General features: G+C 42.9%; 1 protein-coding gene across 1 annotated transcript; it reads left to right on the top strand.

Annotated features, from left to right (window-relative positions):
* LOC140724636 (extracellular calcium-sensing receptor-like) lies at positions 1 to 25651 on the top strand. The gene is made up of 8 exons (XM_073039060.1): positions 1 to 26; positions 1007 to 1298; positions 2278 to 3111; positions 10818 to 11045; positions 18488 to 18616; positions 21962 to 22063; positions 24539 to 24662; positions 24750 to 25651. The coding sequence occupies exons 1-8, from the start codon at positions 1 to 3 to the stop codon at positions 25649 to 25651; spliced, it is 2637 nt and encodes an 878-aa protein (XP_072895161.1).
* The last annotated feature ends 1229 nt before the right edge of the window (positions 25652 to 26880 follow it).

Here is a 26880-nt window from a genome sequence, read left to right on the forward strand (position 1 = left end):
ATGCCACTGAGTTTAAGAGCCCAGAGGTAATGTTGCAGCTATATAGGCAGCTGGTCAGACCGCATTTGGAGTACTGTGCTCAATTACGACCGCCTCTCTACAGGAAGGACGGGGATTGGGGAGCATGCCTTATGAGAATAGCTTAAATGAACTCGGCCTTATCTCCTTGGAGCGTCGGAGTATGAGATGTGACCTGACAGAGATGTACAAGATTATGAGAAGCATTGATCATGTGTATAGTGATAGGTTTTTTTTAGCAGGACTGTAATGGCTATCATGAGAAGACATAGTTTTAAAATGCTTGGAAGTAGGTGCAGAGGAGATGTCAGGAGTAAGTTTTTTGTTCCGCTGGTGAGTGCGTAGAATGGGCTGCCGGCGTCGATGTTGGAGGCGAAAACGATAGGATGTTTTAAGAGACTCCAGCATAGGTACATCGAGCTTCGAAAAATAGAGGGATTAGCGCTAGGGAAATTTTTGACAATTTCCAGAACGGTCTACATGGTGGGCACTACATTGTAGGCCGAAGGGCCATTAATGTGCTGTAGATTCCTATGTTCTATGAGGAACATTTCATAATTATGTCGTGACTGAAACTTAGAAGAATAAGGGGATCGCTTTGAAACAAACCGATCAATGAAAAACCTCGATAGTTTGGATGAGCAGACGATGGTTCCAGTAGTGGCAACATAAATCAGAGTCTCAGCAAATAGGACATCTCTTTACAGCAAGGATGAGGAGACATTTATTCAGCCATAGGATGGACGGTGAATCTGCCGAACCTGGTGCTACAGACGGCTATTGAGGCCAATCTATAGGGTATATTTAAAGCAAATTCTAATAGATCCTTGGTTAATTGGATAATGAAAAGGTTAAGGGAAGAAGACAGGATACTGGGTTTGAGAGTGTAAATAATTCAGCGCATCGAATGTCCAAAGAGAGTTGAAAGGCCGATCGGCGGAATTCTGCTCCGGTACGGTATGGTCTAATGATCTCTTTTATCCCACAGTTTTGAAGTTGTGAATTTCCGACTGGCGCAAACAATGGTTTTTACTATTGAAGAAATAAACCAGAATGAGAATCTTCTCCCCGGAATTACACTCGGATATCAGATCCACGACGACTGCTCGTCTTCCGCGATCGCCTCGAAGGCAGCGCTCGCTTTGATTAACGGAGATGAAAAATCAGTTGAATACCCTCAATGTCGAGGTTCCTCCAACGTTCCTGCCATTGTTGGCTGTGCTATGTCCACAAATTCCATTGCAACTGCAAGAACAATAGGATCCTTTGGGATTCCGCTGGTAAAGTGTCAAATACATCACTGCATTTTTACTCTAGTGTCAGCATCACCTTATTAGCAGGGGCACTAATACACGATTCTCATGTCGTGACTGAAATAGGGAGTGTCATAATTTCAGCTGATGCTTCGCTCTTATTTTAGACATTGTGTTTTTTATTTTAAATAGTAGAATTCCACTAGTTGGTTCTGATTCACCAGTCACAAAAATAAACGTTAAAAAAGCGCCATTGTTAAGTTTCGTTGCCATAGATCACAGAAACCAGAGAATAGGACAGCACAGCCCAAGATTTTTTGACAGACTAATTGAACTATTAACGAAATGTTTGACTATACTGGTTCATTTTGTTGTCGCAATATTGTGTCTCTGCCTTCTGTATATTCTTCTGCTTAAGTAAGAAACTTTTAAGCTCCTACTTCATATTTGCTTCCATCTCAACACCTAGTAGCGCATTCCAAGCATCCACCGTAGTCTGCATATAAAAGAAAAACGTCCCGGATATCTAATTTAAAAGTACTTCCTTCTCACCTTAAATACATGCCCTCAATCATTGGACATGGGAGGAAAGATGCTGTTTATCTACTCAAGTTTGTACCGTATAGTAAAACAATGCACGTTTGTACAAATTTCCGCATAGTCTATCCGCTTTAATTCAAGAAGAATTCTGGTAGAACGCTTAGCTAACCTCCCCAAAGTGTTTCCTATAAAGGAGCCAACAGAACTTGAAGCAATACACTGAAAGCGGATAACTATCCTTTTATTAAAAGAGAAATAACTAAGTACCTTAACTAGCGATCTAAATTATGCCAGAATTCCGGTTACTGATGGCTTGTGCAGTATGTTCTATATTCTTCAGGAGGCAATTTCAGTATTATGGTTATGCCAAAATGAAACGATTCACATAAAAACTCCGATGGTGCATCAGTCACTTACAATCACAAAGCAGGACACATGAATTCATCTGTTCCTTCCTTCTCTGCAGGTCAGTTACTACTCAACTTGCTTCTGTCTAAGCGATAAGAGAGAATACCCCACGTTTGTTAGAACTATTCCCAGCGACCAGTACCTGTCCAAAATTCTCGCTGAACTGGTGAGAACTTTTGGCTGGACTTGGATTGGAACCATTAGAAGTAATGACGATTATGGTAATTTCGGAATGCAGGAATTTATGGAACATATCGGAGAATTCGGGGTCTGTATTGCCTACTCTGAGTCATTCTACAGAACCGATCCGCCAGAGAAAATCAGACGAATTGTCCAGATGATTAAATATGCATCCACTAAAGTGGTGGTGGCCATTGCTCATATTGGTGATATGCGAATTTTATTGAATGAAATTTGGCGTCAGAATGTTACCGGTATACAGTGGATTGGAAGTGAGGGTTGGGTAACAAAAAATCTTCTCCCACCTGAAGAAAGAGCACTTTATCTCTCCGGGACAATCGGACTGGTCTCTCCCCGGATAGAGATAGCTGGTCTCAGAGATTATCTTCAGACAATCCAACCTTCTAACTTTCCTGGCGATATTTTGGTGACGGAATTTTGGGAAACATTATTCGCCTGCTCTCTTGCAGCAGACAACCTGACAAGCTTGGCGAATTCCGCAGGTCAAGTTCGTCAATGCACAGGGAAGGAGAAAATGGAAGATATAGAATCTACCTATATTCCGGCGATAATGGATGGAAGTTCGTTTCACGTTTACACAGCCGTCTACTCTATCGCTCACGCACTCCACGATCTGCTAAGCTGCGTAGAAGGGAATGGACCTTTTTTGAATAACACGTGTGCCCAAATTTCAAACTTCAAGCCGTGGCAGGTAAGAATATATTTAATCTGCAACAGAAAGCACCTAATTGACAAAGCAGTAGATGTAGTTGCAGTTGAAAGCTAATCTTCTTACGATTTCATATGCGAGAATTCAACCACTGACCACCATTTTAGCAACCATTTCCATTTGCCGATTCTGACGATTTATTCTTGGAAAAGGGATTCAGTACAACACATTGCAGGTCGTTCGATCTACGAGGTCGTGCTTGCCTGAAAACTTCCAAATACGTATGTATTTTATTTAGAGATACAGTGTGAACTAGGCCGTTCAGCGTCTTTTCGAGCCACGCAACCGCTTCAACACCCGCAAAACCCAATTAACGCTAACCGAAACACGCGGTAAATTTACAATGACTAAATAACCTATCTGATACACATTTGGATTATGGGAAGAAACCGAATGCCCGTAGAAAGAACAGGCATTCCACTGGGTGGACTGCACAGCAACTGAACTGCAAACGCTGGAACGCCCCAAGCAGTAATGGTGTCAAGTTCATTCTGACACTCCTCTTACGTTAGCACTCCACTTTTCTTTTATCCATCTGCCTATATACGTGTCTTTTAAACGTCTCTACGGTGTGTTCCTCCAACACCACATCCAGCTGCGAGGTCTTCGCATCTACCACTCTTTGCAAAGACAATAAAACTACCTTTGACATCCAATCTATACTTTCATTCTGTCGCCTTAAGTTTGTGTCCTTTTGCATCAGCTATTTCTGCTCTGCGAAGGGATAGTTTGCTTCTCCACTACATCTGTGCCTCTTGTCCTTTTATACATCCCTTTTATCCTCCCTTGCTGCAATGAGAAACGTTCTATCTGACTAAATCAATTCTCATGGGACATCGTCACATTTTTCCAGGCAACTCCTCAGGATTCTGAGGCTATGTCCCCTAGCTCTAGACTCACAACTTTCCTGCCTCTATCCTATCTATCACTTTAATGTTTACTTACCTTTCTATAAGATCGCCGCTCATCGCTCATTCTTCTAAATCCAGCGAGTACAGTGACAGACGACGGAATCTGTCCTCATAATCTGACTCCCTCATCCCTGGAATCATCTTGGTGACCCTCATCTGCACCCCCTTAAAAGCCAGCTTATCCTCACTCACGTAAGACCAGAACTCCACGCATACCCTGTATAGTTGCAGCATTATCTCCCTGCTCTTAAATTCAATCCCTCTAGCAATGAGAACACATATTCCATTTGCCTTCTTAATAGCCTCCTGAACCTGTAAACAAAGTTTTCCACTCAATTCAGTATAATTAACAAACTTAGATAAACTACACTCAATCATCTCTTCCAGGTTGTTCATGTATATCGTGAACAGTTGCAGGCCCAGTACCGACCTCTGCAGCACACCGCTCAGCAATGATTGTGAAATTATCACCCATGTCTCCCAGATTTCTATCCAGTCCTCTATACATGTATATATGCCACTCCCAACTCTCTACATTCTTATCTAATGTAAACTAATTTTTACATGGCACATCAACCGCCGTAACGCCGTTTGCAAATCCAAGTAAATAATGACTATCTCTTCTCCTCTACCTACTGGGCTCATTATATCCTCAAAGAACTCCAGGAAGTTAATCAAACTAGAGCTGTCTTTGCTGATTCCATGTTACACCTGTCTAATGGATCGATTTTTTTTCCCAGATGCTTCTCGATTTCATCTTTAATGATAGTTTCAACCATTCCCGCAACGGCAGCTACATTAACTGGCCGATACTTACCTGTTTTTTTTTCCCCCTTACATCCGTTTTTGAACAATACCGTGACATTCGCCCGTTCCAATCAGACGTGAGCTACCCAGAGTCCAGAGAATTTTGGTAAATTATCATCGATTCCTCTACAATACCCTCTGCAAATTATTTCAGTACCCTGGAATACATTTCATCTGGACAAAAAAAAACACATATATTCCGGCCCACAAGTTTTCTCAGCCCTACCTCTTCAGTAACATCTGTTGCATTGAGGCCCTCACCTTACTTCGCATCTATAAAATTTCTCACCGGCATGTTAGATGTGGCCTCCATTGTGAATACGGACACAAAATAGTTTTTCAAAGCTCGACCATTTCTTCATTACCCTATATCATTCCCGCCCGCCCCTCCCCCGCATCGTCGTCCTCCATGGGACCTACATTCACTTTCGCCATCATTTTCCTTTTTTTTAAAAGAAAATATATAAAAAATCCTCCAGCCATCCTTATTCCCGTTTTCTCCCCATACCTTTTGATGCCGCGGCTAATGATGAATCTATCTATCTCTGCTTAAATGCGCCCAATGAATTGGCATCCACAGACAATAAATTCCACAGATATATCACGCTCTGACGAAAGTAATTTCTCAGCATCTCTGATCAAAATAGATGTCCGTCAATATTGAAGTCGTGCTCTCTTGTCGGAGACTCCCTTGCCATGGGAAATAACTTTGTTCTATATAATCTTTTCAGGGTTTTTAACATAGGGAATGTTTCATTGAGATCCACCTCAATCTCCTGAACTGCAAGGGAATATAGTCGAAGAGCTGCCAGTCGTTCCTCATGCAGTAAGCCTTTCATGCCTGGAATCATTCTCCTTAATCTTTTCTGAATCCTCTTCATTGTCTCCACACCCTCTGAACCCTTATTAAACTAAAGAGCCCAAACATGGTCGCAATAATCCAGGTGAGGTCTCCCGAGTGCCTTATAGAGCCCCAACATCAAATCCCTATTCTTATATAATATACCTCTAGAAATGATTGCAATATTGCATTCTCCTTCTTCACCACCGACCCAACCTGGAGGTTTACCTTTAGGGTATCCTGCTCAAGGACTCCAAGGTCCCTTTGAATCTCTGGGTTTGAACTCTCTCCCCATTTAAATATTACTCTTCCTCTTTATTTATTCAAAGAAAGTGCATGACCTTACGCTTTCTAATATTGTATTTCATTTGACACCTCTTTGCCCATTCCCCTAAACTATTTAACTCTCACTGCAGGCTCGCTGTTTCCTCTACACTACCCGCTGCTCCACCTATCGTTGTATCATCGGAAAATTTATCCGGAAATCCATTAATCCCACAGTCGAAATAACTGGCATACCTCGTGAAATCCAACGGTTCAAACACCGACACTTTTGGATCCCCACTGCTAACCGGCAACCAGACAGATTAGGATCGCTTTATTCCCACTCTCTGTTTTCTGCCGATCAGCCAATGCTCCACCCATGCGCTTAACTTCTCTGTAATTCCATGGCTGTTATCTTGCTAAGCAGCCTAATGTATGGCACTTTGACAAAGACCTTCTGAAAGTCCACATACACCACAACCACTGCATCTGCTTTGTCTATCCTGCTTGTACTTTCCTCAAGAAATTGCAGTAAGTTAGTCATGAAAACATGCTGGCTTTGTCCTATCTTGCCATGGGTTTCATGGTACTCCCATAGCAATCGATTCCAACATATGCTCAACCACTGATGTCAGGCTAAAAGGACTATAGTTTCCTTACTGCTGCCTCCCAAACTTCTTAAATAACGGAGCAACATTTGCAATTTCCCAGTCATCCGGTAAAATGACAGAGTCTATGGATTCTTGAAAGATCATTGCTCATGTCTCGGCAATCTCTACAGCTAGTTCCTACAGAATCTGAGTCTGTGTTCAGTCAGGCCCTGAAGATTTATCGACCCTCAGACCATTAAGCTTCCTGAGCACCTTCTCTGTCGTAATTTTCACAGCACAAACTTCAGTCTTGAATGTCCGTATCCTGCAGATGTCTTCCACTGTGAAGTATAACGCAAATACGCAATTCAATTCCCTGCCATCTCTGCATCTCTCATTACAATGTCTCTACCGTCATTTTCTATTGGACCTATATCTATCATCCTCTATCTTTTAGCCTTTATATACTTAATAAAAGCTTTTGGTATATTCTTTGATATTAGTGTCCAGCTTCCTTTCATAACTCATTTTCTTTCCAACTACCTTCTTAGTTTCCTTCCGCAAGTTTTTAAAAGCTTCCCGATCCTTTATCTTCCCGCTAGCTTGTGCTTCCTTGTAGGCGCCCTCTTTTGGTTTTATTTTGTTCTGACTTCAATTGTCAGCAACGGTAGTGTTAATCTTCTTTTCGAAATTTTCTTCTTATTTGGACTATATCTGTTTTGCACTTCTTTCATTTTTCGCAGAAACTCCAGACATTGCTGCTCTGCTGTCTTTCCTGCTTGTGTCCCTTTCCAGTCAAATTTGGCCGGTCCCTTCTTATTATATTGTAATTTCCCATATTCCACTGAAATATCGACACATTGGATTTTATTATTTATTACACACAGTGCCACACTCCCCACTCTGCCTACCAACCTATCTGTCCTATACACCGTATATTCTTCGACGTTCGGCTCCGAATGGCAACAATCCTTTAGCCAAGTTTTAGAGATGGCAACACAGTCATACTTGAAACGCATAGCTGTCGCTGAATTTCAATATCGTCCGTTTTCTTTCTTAAGGGTTAAGGACACTATTCAGATTAGACCATCAAGGACATCAATCTCCTTCATTTGAAACCATTCCTTGTTTGTTCTAGCAGTGTGCTTTTAGATATTTGTTCCGTTGAAAGACAACTTGTCTCCCTAATTAAGCTCTCTAGCAAATGCTGGCAGCATGTCATCCATTTATCTGTATCAGCAACATCGGTCTTCCCATCAATCCTGACTAGGATTTCATTCGCTGCTGCTGAACAGCATCCCCACTGCATGATGATACTTCTACCATGCTGTACAGCAGACTCTGTGGTTCCTGACTGATGCAGAGCATCACATTTTTGCCGGAAGTACCTTTTCATGTTGAGGATCAAAGAAAAGTTTTATTTTAGTCTTATCCGAATACTAGACCTTCCTCCATATTGTATAGTATCTGAGGAGTGACGCTTTGCAATGTTCAGGGATATATCTCCCCCGTTTACACTAGATCACTAGAATACTAGAATGCTACAGCACAGTACATGCCCTTCAACCCTCGATGTTGTGCCGATCCATATATTCCTTTAAAAAAGTACTAATCCCACACGCCCCCGTAACCCTGTATTTTCCTTTCATCCATGTGCCTGTAGAAGACGCTGTTAAATACCCCTAATGTTTTAGCCTCCATAACCATCCCTGGCAATTTATTCCAGGCACCCACAACGCTTTGTGTAAAAAGCTTAACCCTGATGTCTCCCCTAAACTTCCCTGCCTTAAATTTGTGCATATGCCCTCTGGTGTTTGCTAATCGTGCCCTGGGAAACAGGTACTGGCTATGCACACTATCTATGCCTCTCATCAATCTCTATCAAGTCCCCACTCATCCTTCTACGCTTCAAAGAGAAAAGTCCCAGCTCTGCTAACCTTGCTTCATAACACTTGTTTTCCAATCCAGGCAACATCTTGGTAAATCTCCACTGCAGCCAATCCATAGCATCCACATCCTTCCTATGATGAGGTGCCCAGAAATGAACACAATACTCTAAGTGTGTTCTCACCAGAGATTTGCAGAGTTGAAACATGACCTCTCTCCTCTTGAACTCAATCCCTATTAATAAAGCCTAGCATCCCATAGGCCTTCTTAACTATCCCGTCAACCTGTGCAGCGACCTTGAGAGATGTCTCCGAATACATTTTTTTTTTTGTGCACGGGAATTCAGATGGTGGAGACAGAAACTTCATATCCAGTAGCATCCATAACTTCTGCAGCTTATTCAGCGTGAGTGCTGGCGTCACATTAACCTCTCGTACAGCTGTCATGCTTCAGCAACGACTGTTTCGAGGGCAGGTCTGAGCTAAGCAGCCGGATTTCCTTTGCTGTTTCAGAATTGCCTGCACTGAGCTCCGATGTGTGCTCAGTGCTTTTCAGATAACCATGTACCCTTCTACAATTTTGTGCCTCTTTTCTATTATTACCCGACTTGCCGTGATGCTTCTTTTATCTCTATTATGAGTAGGTCTGTTGAAAACCTCCCTTAGTCTTAGACCTTACAGACAAAAGGGAATCCATTCGGATATGTCCATACATGGCCTCCTCTACTGTCATGATGAGGCCAAACTCAAGCTGGAGGAGCAAAGGCTCATATACCGGCTGGGTAGTCTCCAGTCCCTTGGTATGAACATCAAATTCTCCAACTTCTGGTGATTCCCTCCCTCTCCCTTTCCCCAACCCACTTTAACTCTGCCTCCGCTTCCAGCTGCCTATCACCTCTCTCATGATTCTGCCTTCTTCTACTACACATACTGCTTTCCCCTTACATTCCTTCTTCACCTTTCCTGCCTATCCCCTCCCTGCTTCCCCTCCCCACCCGTTGATCTTTCCTCTGATTGGTTTTACACCTGGACCCTACCAGCCTTCCCTTTCGCACCCTCTTCCCACCTTCTTTATAGGGCTCCTGCCCGCTTCATCAGACCTGACGAAGTGTCTCGGCCCGAAACGTTGACTGCTCGTTTCCACGGATGCTGCCTGACCTGCTGAGTTCCTCCAGCGTGTTGTATGTGTTGATTTGACCGGAGCGTATGCAGTGTACTTTTTGTTAACAATGTTTCATGTCTGGTTCCACCACAGTTTTGGTCAACTGTATCATTACCTCGTTACTCTTGACTACTGTACAACAACACACCATATATCTTGTTCATCACTCCATCAACTTGGCCTATCGATTTGAAAGATCAATGGACATTGACCCAAAATCCCTCTGTTCCGCCGCATTGCTAAGAATCTTGCGATTAAGCCTGTATTTTGCCTTCAAGTTCAACCTTCCATCGTGTATATATTTAGACTTTTCTGGACTGAAATCATTGCGCTTGCTCCCAGAAGAATACGGCACCTATCAAAGTCCTAACCTTCGCGTCTACTGTGAACGTACTCGGCCACTCTTCCACATACTCATAGAAGTCATTCATAAAATCAGAATGAGCAGGGATAATAGCACAGATTCATTCAGAACACCTCCGATTACTAATCTCCAGTCCGACTTCGCTCTATCTACTAACGCCTGCAGCTCTCTTTAGGCAAGCCACTTCCGATTCCAGAGTAGCACACACAGAATGCTGGAGCGTCTGAGCAGATCAGACAGCATCTGGGCATAAACACTTGTCTCTTCAGACCGATAATACACGAAGCCAAGTCCCTGCATTCTAACCTCGTGAGTTTATGATTGAGCCTACCATCGGGAAGATGCCTTAATAAAATCCACTTCATTAACTTTATCTGCTTATCATATCACTTCCTCAAGTGTTTTAGTTATTACCTGGTTCTCTAATTCCCGATGTCTCATTTAGCTGGGATGCAAAGAAACCATGGGAACTAAATTTGCACTCTCCAAAGATCGTCACCCACGCCTTAGAAATAGTTACTTTATACTGATGACCCGCCTTATCAATTCTAAAAGCAACTTACTGGAGGAATGCACCGTTTGAGATAGATTCTGTGGAGAGAACTGGACAGTCGTCGCAATTTTAGCCACAAATCTGTCTGGCACACTGAATACTCAGCAGTCCTTGTTTCTTTACATTAGATTATATAACTCGAAGTCTAACCTTCGGCAGTCTCAAATGTTTGTCTCTTTATGTGTTAATTAACCTACAGTACATTTCATTTTTTTTTTTGTTTTTTTGGATTCTTTAAAAGTCTGCATGTGCATGCACTGAATCCACGTTCCGGTTAAAAACTAACCTCTCCTGCTTTGTTCCTCTGTAGTTACTGCACTACCTCCGAAATATGAATTTCACTGCGAAGATTGGAGAAGCCGTGTACTTTGATGTAAATGGTGACCCAGTGCCAAGATACGAATTCGTGAACTTACAAACGAATTTGCGGGGTAAATTGGACATAGTAAACATTGGGTATTATGATGGCTCGGCTCCGCCAGGTCGCGAGCTATCGATGAATGTCAATGAAATCGAGTGGAGCACGACAGGAAATGCGGTATGACACTTATTTTCAAATGTATTCATGCTGGCAAACAGAGGAAATCGTTGTATGCATGGGGTATGGGTGATATTGGAGATAAAGATATATTGGTGCAATTTAAAGCGCCGACTCGGCAGTTTGGGTCTGTTTTAAGAGTTCAGCTAAACAAGGATCAGGTTATTCAAAGACCTGGGAACCTTAAGGTAGATATTAAGATCGTTAAACAGCTGGAGAGTCTCGAACAAAGGTAAATAGTCTCGAGATCCTTGGCTGTTCATTTCCCTCTGATGTGGGCAGACATATCTCTGCCACCGAGAGGGATTGTAGCCCGATCAATAGATAAGCTTAAGATTGGGACAGATAGTTATGATAAAGGGAGTTCGGGTGGTAGGAAACTGGCACAGGTGAGTTACCCCCGGAGTCGATCGGCCACGAAGGGGAGAATGGTCTAGGCTTCTTTCCTTGTGATCTTCTGTGGCTGTATCTTGTCAATCTACCAAAGGTAACATAGCAAATATTTCAACTTTGTTGCGTATCGCAGATTTTGCTTGTAGTACAGGTAAAATATACATAGAATTGGAACCAACCTTACAGTGTCCACTTCTCATGTGTTCGCAGCAGTCCCACTGGAATTCATTCATTGCTGAGCAACAGCTACTATTGTTTGGTTTCAGAGGACGGCAAACAGATTAGACACCGCATGTACTTTAGGGATCAAAGATTAATCAAAATACATTTTATTATCATACGCACAAATGCATGTACAAAGCGGTGCAATTACATATTTGAATCAATAACACTGGCACAGAGCACCATATAAACACAACTCACAAGAAAATCACGAATCATGCGTTTAGAATTTAAAATCACAAAGGATAAATATATATTTAGGATAAAATTATCTATTTTAATAGAAATCTTAGTATATTTAACGGATATCATATATTATTACATATTTATTATATGTTTGTGTATATATAATCTTTTAATAAAAGGGCCGAGATGGCCTGTTCCCGTGCTGTAAATGTTATATGGTCATATGATTAATGTAAAAAAATCAAATCAAAGACAGTTTTGCTGAATTATAGTGATTAGGATTGCGCCAACTCTTTCAATAACAAATAGTTGAACAGGTTTCTTTATTCTTCAAACAGACAGCATGCGAATGCTGGCTACTGTACTACTACTTATCCACAAAAAGCTGCAAAAAACTAACATTGCCAGGTTGGTGGCTAACTTTGATAATGTTTGCTGCCTTCCTCAGGCAGCACTTGCTCTAGATAACGTGTATGTACTGGTTTGAAAGATCTCAGTAAATTAGAACTTACAGATTAACAACCGCCGCGACAACGAAAAATTCAGGCTAAATGTTTAATAAGTTTTATGGTTCAATTCACAGCACTTCATCAACATTACAAAAATGACGTTGCATTACATTACAAGCGTCATGGAAAAAGTTTTGTGCTTTTTGGTACCTGGCCGTATGTGATATTCTATACAACGTGATCAACGTATGTGAAGCTGATGCTAACTCTTTTGACCACTCTTGCCAAGTTGAATGTGTACAGTAACTACACCTATTACTCATCCGAATAACTCAGAGGTCCCTGCAATTAACCTTGACAAGGAAAAAAAAACGCCGATGTGGAGGGAGCATTGAACTGAATTCATTCAGGTCAATACTATATCTGAGAGTTGTGAGTGCTTTACGGAATAGCTACTTAGCGAGACTTTAGATACATGCGCATTAATTTCAGAGCAGAGGTAAGACCTTGAGGCCATAATATATAGGAGGAGAATCAGGCCACTTTGCCTATCATGTCCGCTCCGCCATTTCCTGCTGTCGAATCCAAATTTTCTCTCAGACCCAATTTCCTGTCTTTCTTCGGTGTCCCATTTTGCCCTGAACGATCAAATTTATCTTAACCTCTGCGTTAAATATACATGCAGACTTATCCTCCTCTACTACCCGTGGCGAAGACTTCGACAGAAATTACCACCATCAATAACGAAATTCCTCCTTATCTCGGTTCTAAAATTACGCCCCTTTATTCCGAGCTTGGCCTTAGACTTTCTCACTATAGAAAAAATATCCTATCCATTATACCAAGGCCTTTCAACATTCTATAGATTTTACTGAGGTCACTGCTCATTCTTCTGAATTCTGGTCAATGCTATACAGAGCTATCAGAACTCTCCATAAGACAAGCCATTCAAATCGGGAAGCCTTTTACTTTCAGTTTTACTCCTTCCAGATTCAGCACATTCTTTCTTAGATCGGGGGGGGGGGAGGTTGGTGGTGCTTGTAAATCTGCTAACCTGTACTTAGAATGGTTCAGCATTATGTCCAGGATATTATATTCCAGTCCTCTTGAAATGAATTGTATCTGCCTTCCTCACCACAGATTCATCCCGGAAATTAAAAATTAGGGATTCCTTCAAAGTACCCACGTCCTTTTGCGTCTCGTTTTTTTTTAAATTTACTCTCGATTTAGAAAGTATGCGAGACTTTCATTTCTTCTACCAAAGTGTATGAACCATACACTTCCCGACACTTCCTGTGTTCCATCTGCCAAATTTCTGTCCATTTTCCTAACTTGTCAACTGTAGCCATTCTACTTCTAGAAAGCTACCTGCCACTCCAGTTATCATCATGCCGCGGCAAAATTTGCAACAGCACCACCAGTTTCATAATCCAAATCATTGATATAAAAAGTAAGAAATAAACCCTTCCCTGCACGAACACCCGTGGACACCACTGGACACCGGCACTATGTCCCAAAAGTGTCCCTTGATTCCGAGTGTTTGCTTACTGCCCATCAGCCACTGAATTACCCATGCTAGAGTCTTTCCTGTAATACCATAGTTTTTTTTTCAGCAACATCATATGTGGCACCTTGCCAAAGGCTTTCTGAAAATCCAAGTACACAACATCAACCGATTCTACCTTGTCGATTCTGCTTGTTACTTCATCAAAGAATTTCAACAGTTTTACTTAGAAACATAGGAATGCTACAGCACAGTAATCGGTTTTCGTTTGGAGAAAGAAGTAGGAGGATCAGAACGCGAGTGCGGCCCGAGCCATCTTGAATTTTTCTTATTCTCATCGGAGTTAAGAGAGGCGGGACTGCACAGCTGCGTGAAAGCGGGCAGTGAAGCGAGGTAGATTTAAAAAAGACACAGCCTTATACAGCGGACAGCGTCGTTTGCGGGCAATGGAAAGAACAGGGAGCAGAGTGAAGGCTTAAGGGCTTTGGCTCAATGGGCTTAGGTAGAAACGGGCGAGGCAAGGTAGGTTTAGGTTTTAGTGTTTTGTGTTAATTGAGGAAAGGGGAAGGTATGAGAGTGAGGGCAGCTTGTTGTTCTCGGTCTCGGATGTGGGAGGTCCTGTAGTCTTCTAGCCACTCAGACGTCCACATCTGCACCAGGTGCGCCGAGCTGCAGCTCCTAAGGGACCGTGTTAGGGAACTGGAGCTGCAGCTCAATGACCTTCGTCTGGTCACGGAGAGTGAGGAGTTGATAGAAAGGAGTTACAGGCCATACCGGGATCACGGGAGGCAGACAGGTGCGTCACGGTTAGGAGGGGGCAGGGGAAGAGTAAGGTACTAGAGATTACCCTAGAGGCTCTACCCCTTGACAATAAGTACTCCTGTTTGAGTGCTGTTGGGGGGGGGGGGGGGACAGCCTACCTGGGGGAAGCAACAGTGGCCGTTCCTCCGGCACAGAGTCCGGCCCTGTAGCTCAGAAGGGTAGGGAAAGGAAGAGGAAGTCAGTAGTAACAGGGGACTCGATAGTTAGGGTGTCAGTTAGGCGATTCTGCCGACGCAATACGGAGACCCGGATGGTAGTTTTCCTCCCTGGTGCCAGGGTTAGGGATGTTACTGATCGCGTCCAAGATATCCTGAATTGGGAGGGTGAGGAGCAAGAGGTCGTGGTACATGTAGGTACCAATGACATAGGTAAGAAAAGGGAAGTGGTCCTGAAAGGAGAATACAGGGAGTTAGGAAGGCAGTTGAGAAGAAGGACCGAAAATGCAGGAATCTCAGGATTACTGCCTGTGACACGCGACAGTGAGAGAAGGAATGGAATGAGGTGGAGGATAAATGTGTGGCTGAGGGATTGGAGTAGAGGGCAGGGAATCAAGTTTCTGCATCATTAGAACCTCTTTTCGGGCAAGGTGTGACCTGTACAAAAAGGACGGGTTTCACTTGAATCTTAAGGGGACCAATATCCTGGCGGGGTGATTTGCTAAGGCTACTGGGGAGACTTTAAACTAAAATGGTTGGGGTTGGGAATCAATTTGAAGAGACTAGGGGAGAGGAGGCTAGTTCACAAATAGAGAAAGCTAGTAGACAGTGTGTGAGGGAGGATAGGCAGGTGATAGAGAAGGGGAGCACTCAGACCGAAGATGTAGGGGAGAAGGAAGAAAAATATAATAAAGTCGATTGCATTGTTAGGGATAAACAGAGAGGAAGAGGTGGAGAGTATCTTAATTACATCTATTTTAATGCTAGGAGCATTGTAAGAAAGGTGGATGAGTTTAGAGCATGGATTGATACCTGGAAATATGATGTTGCAGCTATTAGTGAAACATAGTTGCAGGAGTGGTGTGATTGGCAACTAAATATTCCTGGATTTCTTTGCTTCAGGTGTGATAGAATCGGAGGGGCAACAGGAGGAGGTGTTGCATTGTTTGTAGGAGAAAATATTACAGTGGTGCGTTGGCAGGATAGATTAGAGGGCTCATCTAGGGAAGTTATGTGGGTGGAATTCAGGAACGGGAAATGTGTAGTAACACTTATAGGGGTATATTATAGACCACCTAATGGGGAGCGAGAATTGGGGGAGGAAATTTGTAAGGAGTTAGCAGATATTTGTAGTAAGCACAAGGTTGTGATTGTTGGAGATTTAATTTTCCACACATAAACTGGGAAGCCCAGTCTGTAAAAGGGCTGAATGGATTGGAGTTTGTAAAATGTGCGCAGGATAGTATTTTTCTGCAGCAATACATAGAGGTACAGACTAGAGAAGGGGCAGTGTTGGATCTCCTGTTAGGGAATGAGATAGGTCAGGTGACGGACGTATGTGTTGGGAAGCACTTCGGGTCCAGTGACCACAGTACCATTAGTTTCAATATAATTATGGAGAAGGATAGGACTGGACCCAGGTTTGAGATTTTTGATTGGAGAAAGTCTAACTTAGAGGGGTTGCGACGGGACTTAGAAAGAGTGGATTGGGACAATTTGTTTTATGGAAAGGGTGTAATAGAGAAATGGAGGTCATTTAAAGGTGAAATTTTGAGGGTACAGAATCTTTATGTTCCTGTTAGGTTGAAAGGGAAGGTTAAAAGTTCAAGAGCGCCATAGTTTTCAATTGATATTGGAAACTTGGTTTGAAAAAAGAGGAAGATCAATAATAAATATAGGCAGCATGGAGTAAATGAGGTGCTCGAGGAATATAAAGAATGTAAAAAGAATCTTAAGAAGGAATTTAGAAAAGCTAAAAGGAGATACGAGGTTGCTCTGGTAAGTAAGGTGAAAATAAATCCGAAGGGTTTCTACCGTTACATTAATAACAAAAGAATAGTGAGGGATAATATTGGTCCCTTAGAGAATCAGAGTGGACTTTATGTGTGGAGCCGAAAGAGATGGGGGAGATTTTGAACAATTTATTTTCTTCGGTATTAACTAAAGAGAAGGATATTGAATTGTGTAAGGTAAGGGAAACAAGTAGGGGAGTTATGGAGACTATGACGTTTAAAGAGGAGGAACCACTGGCACTTTTAAGGAAAATAAAAGTGGATAAATCTCCGGATTCTGACAGGATAATCCCTAGGACCTTGAGCGAATTCGGTGCAGAAATACTAGGGGCTCTGACAGAAATATTTCAAAAGTCATTAGAAAAAAGGATGGTGCTGGGGAATTGTACGTATTGCTCATGTTGTTCCATTGTTTAAAAAGGGATCTAAGACTAAACCTAGCAATTATAGACCTGTCAATTTGACTTCAGTGGTGGGTAAATTAATGAAAAGTATTCTTAGAGATGGCATATATAATTATCTGGATATATAGGCTCTGACTCGGAATAGTCAACATGGATTTGTGCATGGAAGGTCATATTTGACAAACATTATAGAATTTTTTGAAGATGTTACGAGGAAAGTTGACGAGGGTAAGGCAGTGGATTTGTCTATATGGACTTCTGTAAGGCCTCTGACAAGGTTCTGCACGGAAGGTTAGGAAGATTCAATCGTTACGTATTAATATTGAAGTAGTAAAATGGATTCAACAGTGGCTAGATGGGAGATGCCAGAGAGTAGAGGTGGATAACTGTTTGTCAGGTTGGAGGCCGGTGACTAGTGGTGTGCCTCAGGGATCTGTATTGGGTCCAATGTTGTTTGTCAAATACATTAATGTTCTGGATGATGGGGTGGTAAATTGGATTAGTAAGTATGCAGATGATACTAAGGTAGGTGGCGTTGTGGATAATGAAGTAGGTTTTCAAAGCTTGCAGAGACATTTAGGCCAGCTAGAAGAGTGTGCTAAACGATTGCAGATGGAGTTTAGTGCTGATAAGTGTGAGGTGCTACATTTTGGTAGGAATAATCCAAATAGGACATACATCGTAAATGGTCGGGCGTTGAAGAATGCAGTAGAACTGAGTGATCTAGGAATAATGGTGCATAGTTCCCTGAAGGTGGAATCTAATGTGGATAGGGTTGTGAAAAAATCTCTTCGTATGCTGGCCTTTATAAATCAGAGTATTCAGAATAGGAGTTGGGATGTAATGTTAAAATTGTACAAGGCATTGGTAAGGCCGAATTTGGAGTATTGTGTACAGTTCTGGTCACCGAGTTATAGGAAAGATATCAACAAAATAGATTGAGTACAGGGAAGACTTGCCAGAATGTTACCTGGGTTTCAGCATCTAAGTTACAGGGAAAGATTGAACAAGTTAGGTCTTTATTCTTTGGAGAGTAGAAGGTTGAGGGGGGACTTGATAGAGGTATTTAAAATAATGAGGGGGATAGATCGAGTTGACTTGGCTTGCCTTTTTCCATTAAGAGTAGGGGAGATTCAAACAAGAGGACATGATTTGAGAGTTTGGGGGCAAAATTTTAAGGGTAGCACGAAGGGGAATTTTTTTACTCAGAGAGTGGTAGCAGTGTGGAATGAGCTTCCAGTAGAAGGGGTAGAGGCAGGTTCGGTATTGTCATTTAAAGTAAAATTGGATAGGTATATGGACAGGAAATGAATGGAGGGTTATGGGCCGGGTGAGGGCCACTGGGACTAGGTGAGAGTAAGCGTCGGCACGGTCTAGAAGGGCCAAGATGGCATGTTTCCGTGTCATGGTCCGGATCGGTTCCCCTTTAAATTTAGTTAGGTTGCGATCCGGACCATTGACTCCTTGGTCCCTTCTAATTCCGTTTCACTCGTCCCTTGAGCTTGTCAATCAAGGTAATCTACACCCGACCCGAACCGGCAGTTTATAAGCTCCTGGCGTTAGCTGTTCGGGGCGAGAGTGTTAAGAAGCCTTCGCAAGTCGCCGCAGCTAAAACAATCCAGAGTCATCCAGCCCGCATCGGAGTACCAGCAATTCGCCTTCCTGCGCCAGAGTGTAGTCCAGGCTCCTCAGCGAAGTGGAAGAGAAGCAGACCCTAGTGAACAGATGCTGCCCCCAAGTAATGAATGGCTTCCGATGCCGTTGATTGCGCGAAGAGGTCGTGCCCTGGATTCTGCTGCGAGGAGTGACTCGAGATCACCAGGAAACATGAGCTATTCACCAGCGTTCTTCACTAAACTGGAAAATACTTCCCCAATGGTGAAGTCAAAGAAACAGGAGATATTTCATAAGTTGAATTCCTCTGGCGGTGGGGTGTCTGACATTGCTAATGCTCCACTGGGACTGAGATATTTAACCTTCAGCTGTGGTTTTATACGAGACAGGCGGAGTCCTGACATGACGTTCATGCTCCTTGTCCATGTCTACACCTCGAAGAGTCCCGGCTCGGTGCCTGAGTGGAAGGCGGAGTCCTGACTCGACGTTCATACCCCTTGTCCATGTCTACCCCTCGAAGAGTCCCGGCTTGGTGCCTGAGTTGAAGGCGGACTTCTGGCTCGATGTCATGTCCAGTGTCTGTGTCTACCCCCCGAAGAGTCCCGGTTCGATGTCTGATCTGGAAGAGCCCTGGTTCAAGATTCCTTGTCCTGTGTTTTGGTGTTCACGTTTCTGGCTGCGGTGAATCAAGGTCCTAGTCTCCTAGTCTAGGGTCCGCGACGATCGAGGTTCCACGTTCCCGGCTGCGGCGATCCATGAATCCTAGTCCCCAAGGGCCGTGGCAGTTCCAGTCCCCAGGGTCCAAGTCATGGCCGCAACGATCAATGTTACCACCGTCCGAGTCCAAGGTCCGCGGCTGTCCATGTTCCCCTGTCTGAGTCCAAGGTCCACGACTGTCCATGTTCCCACTGTCCGATTCCAAGGGTCGCGGCTGTCCATGTTCCCACTGTCCAAGTCATGGCCGCGGCGATCCAAGTCCCTAGTCCCCTAGTCAGAGGTTCGTGTTCCTTTGTCCTCCTTGATTTCCCAATCTTCTGTGTAGCGAGTAATAAACGCTATTTTACTGTACCTACGAAAGACGTGTTTGTGTCCTGCTTGTGGGTCCACTCCCAGCACCTTTGTCCCAACCTCGTGACACTCCGTGCTGTAATTGTTATATAGTTATATGGTTAAATATGGTTATAAAGCCCATTCGGCCCACAATTCTGTCAGCCAAGATTTTCCCTTGGGGAACACATGCAGTTTATGGACTTTAAAAAAAAATCTTTTTCTTCTTAATATCCTGAAACCTTATCCTTAATAATCGACTCCAACACCTTGCCATCTACAGAGCTCAGACTAACTGGCCTATATTTTGCTTTCTTTGACTTCTCTCCCTTCTTGACGTGTGGACTGACATTCGTAAATCTGCAGTCTTCCAGAACATATCCAGAATCTAGTCATTCTTGAAAGATCTTTACTAATGCTTCCACGACCTCCTCAACCACCTCTTTCTGAATTCTGAGTTGTACACCATCTGACTTATCTTCTAGTGGGTTATCTACCTTCAGATCTTTCAGGTCCCCAGGAGCCTTTCTCTAGTTATGGTAATTTCACATAAGGCATGGCCCTTTACACCTAAAACTTCCACCATCCATCTAGTGTCTTCCACAGTGAAAGATTTTAAAAAAACACGAATTCTCTTCGCCCACTATTTCGTTGCCCCAAATCTCTTCTTTTTCAGCATTGTTTTCCAATGGCCTAAAATCCACTCTCCAAGCTCTTGTACACTTATTGTATCTGAAGAAACGTCTTGTATCATCTTATTAGCATTAGCTAGCTTACAATCCTATTCCATCTTTAGCCACTTAATGAGTTTTAGTTACTTTCTGATGGCTTTAAAAGCTTCACACTCCTCTAGCATCCCAATTACCTTTCCACTATTAGATGCCCTCTCTTTGTAATTTATGTTGACTTTGCCTTCCCCTGTTAACAATGGTTGTGTCATCTTTCCTTCAAGAGTATTTCATCCTCTATGGGATGTATTAATCCTGTCCCTTCCGAATTGCTTACAGAAATACCAGCCACTGCTGCTCGGCCATCATCCCTAGCATTGTTATGTCCCAGAATATTTTGGCCAACACCTTTTTCATGTCTCTGTAGTCCGCTTAGCACTATTTCCATATAACCATATAACAATTACAGCACGGAAACAGGCCATCTCGGCCCTTCTAGTACGCTTACTCTCACCTAATCCCACTGACCCGCACTCAGCCCATAACCCTCTATTCCTTTCCTGTCCATTTACCTATCCAATTTTGCCTTAAATGACAATACCGAAACTGCCTCTACCACTTCTAATGGAACATTCTCCCTCATGTTACCCTTAAACTTTTGCCCACTAAGTCTCAACTCATGTCCTCTTGTTTGAATCTCCCCTACTCTCAATGGAAAAAGCCTATCCGCGTCAACTCTATCTGTCCCCCTAATAATTTTAAATACCTCTATCATGTCCCCCCTCAAACTTCTACGGTCCAAAGAATAAAGACCTAACTTGTTCAATCTTTGCCTGTAACTTAGGCGCTGAAACCCAGGTAACATTCTCCTAAATCTTCTCTGTACTCTCTCTATTTTTTTGACATCTTTCCTATACTTCGGTGACCAGAATTGGGAACGCGGTACTCCAAACTCGACCTTACGAATGCCTTGTACAATTTTAATATTACATCCCAATTCCTATACTCAATGCTCTGATTTATAAAAGACAACATACCAAAAGCTTTCTTCACCACCCTATCCACATGAGATTCAACCTTCAGGGAAGGTAGAAGCTGTAACGAGAAGCAGCCATAGTGAAAACCGCCCACTGCTGGTGCGACTAATCAGTATTCATGCTGCAACGCTGTAATGATTACATCATCTGGACTGTCTTTCGTGATTAGGATGACTGCGAGATAAAGGAAGGGATCTCGAGCTTCATCCGGAAATGCACGAGGACGTAGCCTTCCAGAATTTGGTCAGGGCTATCCAAACAAGAAACCCTGGATCAACAGTTTCATGCGTGCTGCAATCACCACGCGAGGCAGAGGTTTCGACGCTAGCAACCACCAGGAACTCAATTAATGCAGCTAGAATCTATGCAAAGTCATCAAGGCAGTGAAACGACAAATCGAGGACAAGATCCAGACACAAATCTCCATCAATAAGGCACGACGCTTATGGCAAGGACTGCCCAGCATCGCAGACTTCAAAGCCGAAGGCAATGGTGCTACAAACATCGCCGTCTCTCTCGCAGATCAGCTAAAATCTTTTTTTTTACGCTCGGTTCGATGTCGCCAACACTGAGTCACCGAGGAGAACAGCCAATGCGACTTGAACCTTGGTCATCCCTGAAGCTGAAATACGTTGGCGTTTCCTACGAGGGAACAGCCGCAAAGCTGCGGGACTGTTCGACATCGCAGGGCGGGTACTCAGCTTGTGCGCGGCACAACTGGCAGGTATGTTTGCAATTACTTTTATCTCTCCCTTTGCCAGTGAGAAGTGCCCTCCTGCCCTCTAAACATCTAGCAGTGAGCCTGTAACTAAAACGTCCAAGGTAACAAGTCTGAACAACTGATGTCCTGACGCACTGACCTCAATAATAAGCAACTGATTTGAGAGGCTGGTCAAGGACTGCATCTGCAGCATGCTACCACCCATTCTGGACCCCCGTACAATTTGGCTCTCGACACAACTAAACGACAGATGTCGCAAGATCCATAACTCTACACACCGTCCTTACACATCGGGAGAAGAGGAATGTTTAAGCTGTTCTTGGACTACCGATCAGCTTTCAACGCCATACTTCACTCCAGGCCTGACAAGAAGTTCAGAGACCATAGCCTTCATCCTGCCTTCTGCAGCTGGATTCTCAATTTGCTGTCAGATCACCGGCAGGTGTTAAAAGTGGGTTTCCTCCGCTCTGCTCCCCTGAACCTCAACACAGGAGCTCATCCATCCGGGCTGTGTTCTAAGCTGCTTCCTCTACTCTCTGTATATCCATGACTATCGGCATCCACAACTTCTATATGCTCATTAAACATGCAGATAATACTACATGGATGGGCTTTATAACAAATAATAACGAGGCAGCCTACAGAGAAAAAGTCATCACCCTGACACAATGGTGTCATGAAAAAAACCTTCCCCTCCGTTGCAAAAACAGGCTACAAGACTAAGGGAGGAACGGAGACAGGCTCAACCCCATTGACATCAATGGTTCTGGGGCTGAGAGGGTGAACAGCTTTAGGTTCTTCGGTATACACATCACCGAAGACCTTACTCGCTCTGTACATACGGCTCTGTGGTGAAAGTAAAAGCACCACAGTGCACTTTAATTTGAAGAAGTTCGACATGATTTTTCGAATTTAAAGGACATTCTACGAGATGCCGTTGAGAGCATCCTGACTGGCTGTATCACTCCCTATAGGAACTCTGCTTCCCTTAAGGGCAGGACTCTGAAGAGAGTGCTGTAGACAGCTCAGCGCATCTGTAGATGTGCACCCTCTATCTAAACATTTACAGGGACAGGTGCGTAAAATGGGCTCGAAGGATCATTGGGAACACGAGTCACTGCAACCACACACTGTTCCAGTTGCTGCCATCCGGGAAACGGTACCGCAGAACTAAAGCTAGCACCAACAGGCCCTGGAACAGCTTCTTATACCAGGGTATCAGACTGATTATTTCAGGCTGATAGAATTGTATTTCTAAGCTATATTTGTTGTTCTGGTATATATCTCCCTGTACAGACTATTCATTACAGATCACTATAATTTGCACATACACTCAGACGGAGACGTAATGTACAGAATTATGCTCTCCATGTCTGTGAAGGATGTAGGAAGTTAATTCAATTCAATTTAACTTCTAAATTGAAGGCCCTCTACTCTGAGACTCCGTCCTCTCCCCACATTAGAAAAAGATCCTCTCCACATCCACTCGATCGAGGCCTAACAACATTCTATAGGTTTCAATCAGAACACCGACGCCGCAATTTTCTGTATTCCATATAAGGAGTCTTGAAATCATGTTTGTGAATGCCCTTTGAACGAACCCAATGCAAGTATATGTTTTCCTATATAAGCCGCCCCAATCCACACACAATACCGCATTTTGTATAGCCTCAACCTTACACATATGCCTTTATATTATAGTCCTCTGGAAAAGAGTGCTAACATCGCCATTCCGAGTTCAACTAAATTCATTTTTCCTGTGCTCGATTCATATCCCTCTTTTTCCTGCATGTTGGCTTGTTAAACAGAACTACTCACTTTGGTTTATCCAGCACATCAGTCAGCCCGTTCCAGCCATCATCACTACTTCCAAAACCCTGATTCTATCTCGCCCTATATTTCCCTCCATTTGAACTATTATTATTCTGTTATTTTTATTCCGGTAGGTTAAGTATAATTTAATGTAACTTACGTTCATATAATTTACATTGTCCTGTTTGTAACGTATTGAGATGGTGACGCTGACTGTACATGTTCATGGCAGTTATACCCTGTGTATGTATACCCGTGCAAACGAACTTGATTTTGATCCCCGTCTGTGAAAACGAACTTGAATCATTCAAGTTTCAGCCCACCTACACCCCCGACATCTCAGCTTAAATGTATACCCTCCAGTATTAGGCATGTGTTGCCTGGGAAATGATTCTGACTGTCGCTGCTATATGTGCGACATATAATTTATAATTTCTAACGGGTAAAAATGATCAATCAATGTTAAACCAAATTAATGTTGAACAACATTGTTTTTATAAAATACATATAACTTTATATTTTGATAACGTTTTGAAGGAAGCACTAGCACGGTTCGTGGAAAAGCTACGCATTGAAACCTACAATATTATTGAAGAATGTCAGATTGAAACATGCTCAGTGTCAGTTAATACTTTGATAAGATCAGGACGTTTTCTGTTGTTTCAGATCCCAAGAGCAATCTGCTCGGAAATCTGTCCTCCTGGGAAAAGAAAAGTCAGGCAGAAAGGAAAACCAAAATGCTGCTTTGACTGCGTAGAGTGTCCTGATGGTGAGATCAGCAACGCCACTGGTAAGTGCATAGATTCACAGCAATGTCTCTCAATTCTACAGATCTGTGCTCACACGAAATTCCCATTGCATGATTTTTTTTTTTCAGGTTCCGCGGATTGCATCAAATGCCCATCAGATTACTGGTCCAATCGGGCAAAAACCCAATGTGTTCTCAAAAAGGTTGAGTTCCTTTCCTTTCAAGATAGTCTGGGGTTTGTATTAGCGATGTTTTCTCTAGTTGGAGCGTGCTTCACATTGGCTACCACTGTGATTTTGTACCGGTTTCGAGACACTCCTATGGTCAAAGCGAACAACTCTGAACTCAGTTTCATGCTCCTCTTCGCCCTCCTTCTTTGCTTCATTTGCTCTCTCGCCTTCATTGGAGAACCCTCAGGCTGGTCCTGCATGTTGCGCCGCACAGCTTTCGGAGTTGTGTTCGTTCTTTGTATTTCCTGCATCTTGTGTAAAACAATTCTTGTCGTGGTTGCCTTTAAGACAACCCTTCCCAACAGCAGGGCGATGAACTGGTTCGGACCCGCGCAGCAACGCCTAAGCGTGTTTATGCTGACTTTTTTGCAAGGATTAGTTTGTGTTGTCTGGCTGAGTGTGTCACCTCCGTACCCCCTGAAGAATATGACCCAATATAGAGAAATCATTATTCTGGAATGTGACGAAGGCTCCTTGACCGCCTTTTGCATAGTCTCGGCCTATATTGCGCTGCTGTCCATTGTGTGTTTAGTGCTTGCATTCCTTGCTCGTAATCTCCCGTCCACTTTCAACGACGCCAAGTACATCACCTTCAGCATGCTGATCTTTTGCGCCGTCTGGATAACCTTTATACCAGCTTATGTGAGCTCTCCAGGAAAGTACACCGTTGCTGTAGAAGTGTTTGCTATTTGGGCATCAAGTTTTGGTCTGCTTGGCTGTATTTTTGCACCGAAATGTTACATAATCTTACTGAAACCGGAGACTAATACAAAGAAACATATCATGGCTAAAGGGACATGACTATAACTGCTAGCAGCCCTTTGCATCATTGTCCCATCAGTATGTGTATTCCACGATTATGCAACGTAGTTCTCAATCTTTCTCTCGTGGTCCAGCAGATAAGTAAGAATTTAAATCAAATGATTGAAAAACTTTTAAAATCTGTTGTCAGTGGTTTGGAACCGATTGCGAGTATGTTTCTTTAGCACAGAGTGGAACTAAGAAAGAAATACGATGCAGAATACACATTTATAGTTACATCATGAATTACCTTTACTGATCTCAGCTTCTCCTCTGCGAGCATTGATCTCAATTTTACTCAAAGCACTTCCTATCCGTCAGTCTAATTATAACCTGGGAAATTTAAAGATTGGATCTTTTTTACTTTTTTTATAATTATTTACTGCTATCTAGACTGAGCCATGGCGCTTCAAAATACGTGATAGGTTGCTGATGTAGAGGGATAAAAAAAATCAATGTAAAATATATTTGACCTCAAATGGATTGGAGTGTTACTATCGAAGGAGTTCATTTTGAGCAAATGTCATAACATCACAGACAGCACATATCGCCAGACCTGCTATGCTGGACGTTAGTTGCTAAACAAAGGAACTGTTGGTTTTAGTCTCAGAGATTTTTACAAGATGGTTTTAGAGTCGATATCTACTTTCTCTAACATCTTTCAAACTGATATAGATTCACATAGATTCAGATGGAGACGATATGTTATCCAATTATTGAATGAACAATGATTTATGAAAGTGCCAGAAACTGTCATAAAATTGTTGATCTCAAAATACCGAGAAAATAAAATTATGGATGTGTGGAACAATCGTGGATATCTGAAGAGTGTTATGTTTGTCTAACGTGATTAGAGTCGCTGCCATATGGAGCGAACGTCGGCGACCGTTTTTGTCTGGAGAGGGCATCCTTTTCAATAATAAGTATAACGCTTTTCATAGTATCTGTTTCTGACCACCTACCCGGGCTAACGCAGAGACCTGAGCTCTAGCACTTAATATGACTTCCTGGCTCAGAAAAGAAGAGTGAGTGGATAGGCTTTCAGTAATGATTGGGGAAACGTAGATTGTATTCTTTTCTTAAATGTTGCCAGGCCTGCTGTGCTCCTCCAGAATTTTGTATGTGTTGCTTGGATTTACAGAATTTGCAATTATTTTTCTCTTGTTTGTGATCAGATTATCTTGCAGCGCAGTTACAAATTGTCGGGTAAGATGTTGTGGGCATCGCCA

The sequence above is a fragment of the Hemitrygon akajei genome, chromosome 3 (genome assembly GCF_048418815.1).
Source record: "Hemitrygon akajei chromosome 3, sHemAka1.3, whole genome shotgun sequence".
NCBI classification, from domain to species: domain Eukaryota; kingdom Metazoa; phylum Chordata; class Chondrichthyes; order Myliobatiformes; family Dasyatidae; genus Hemitrygon; species Hemitrygon akajei.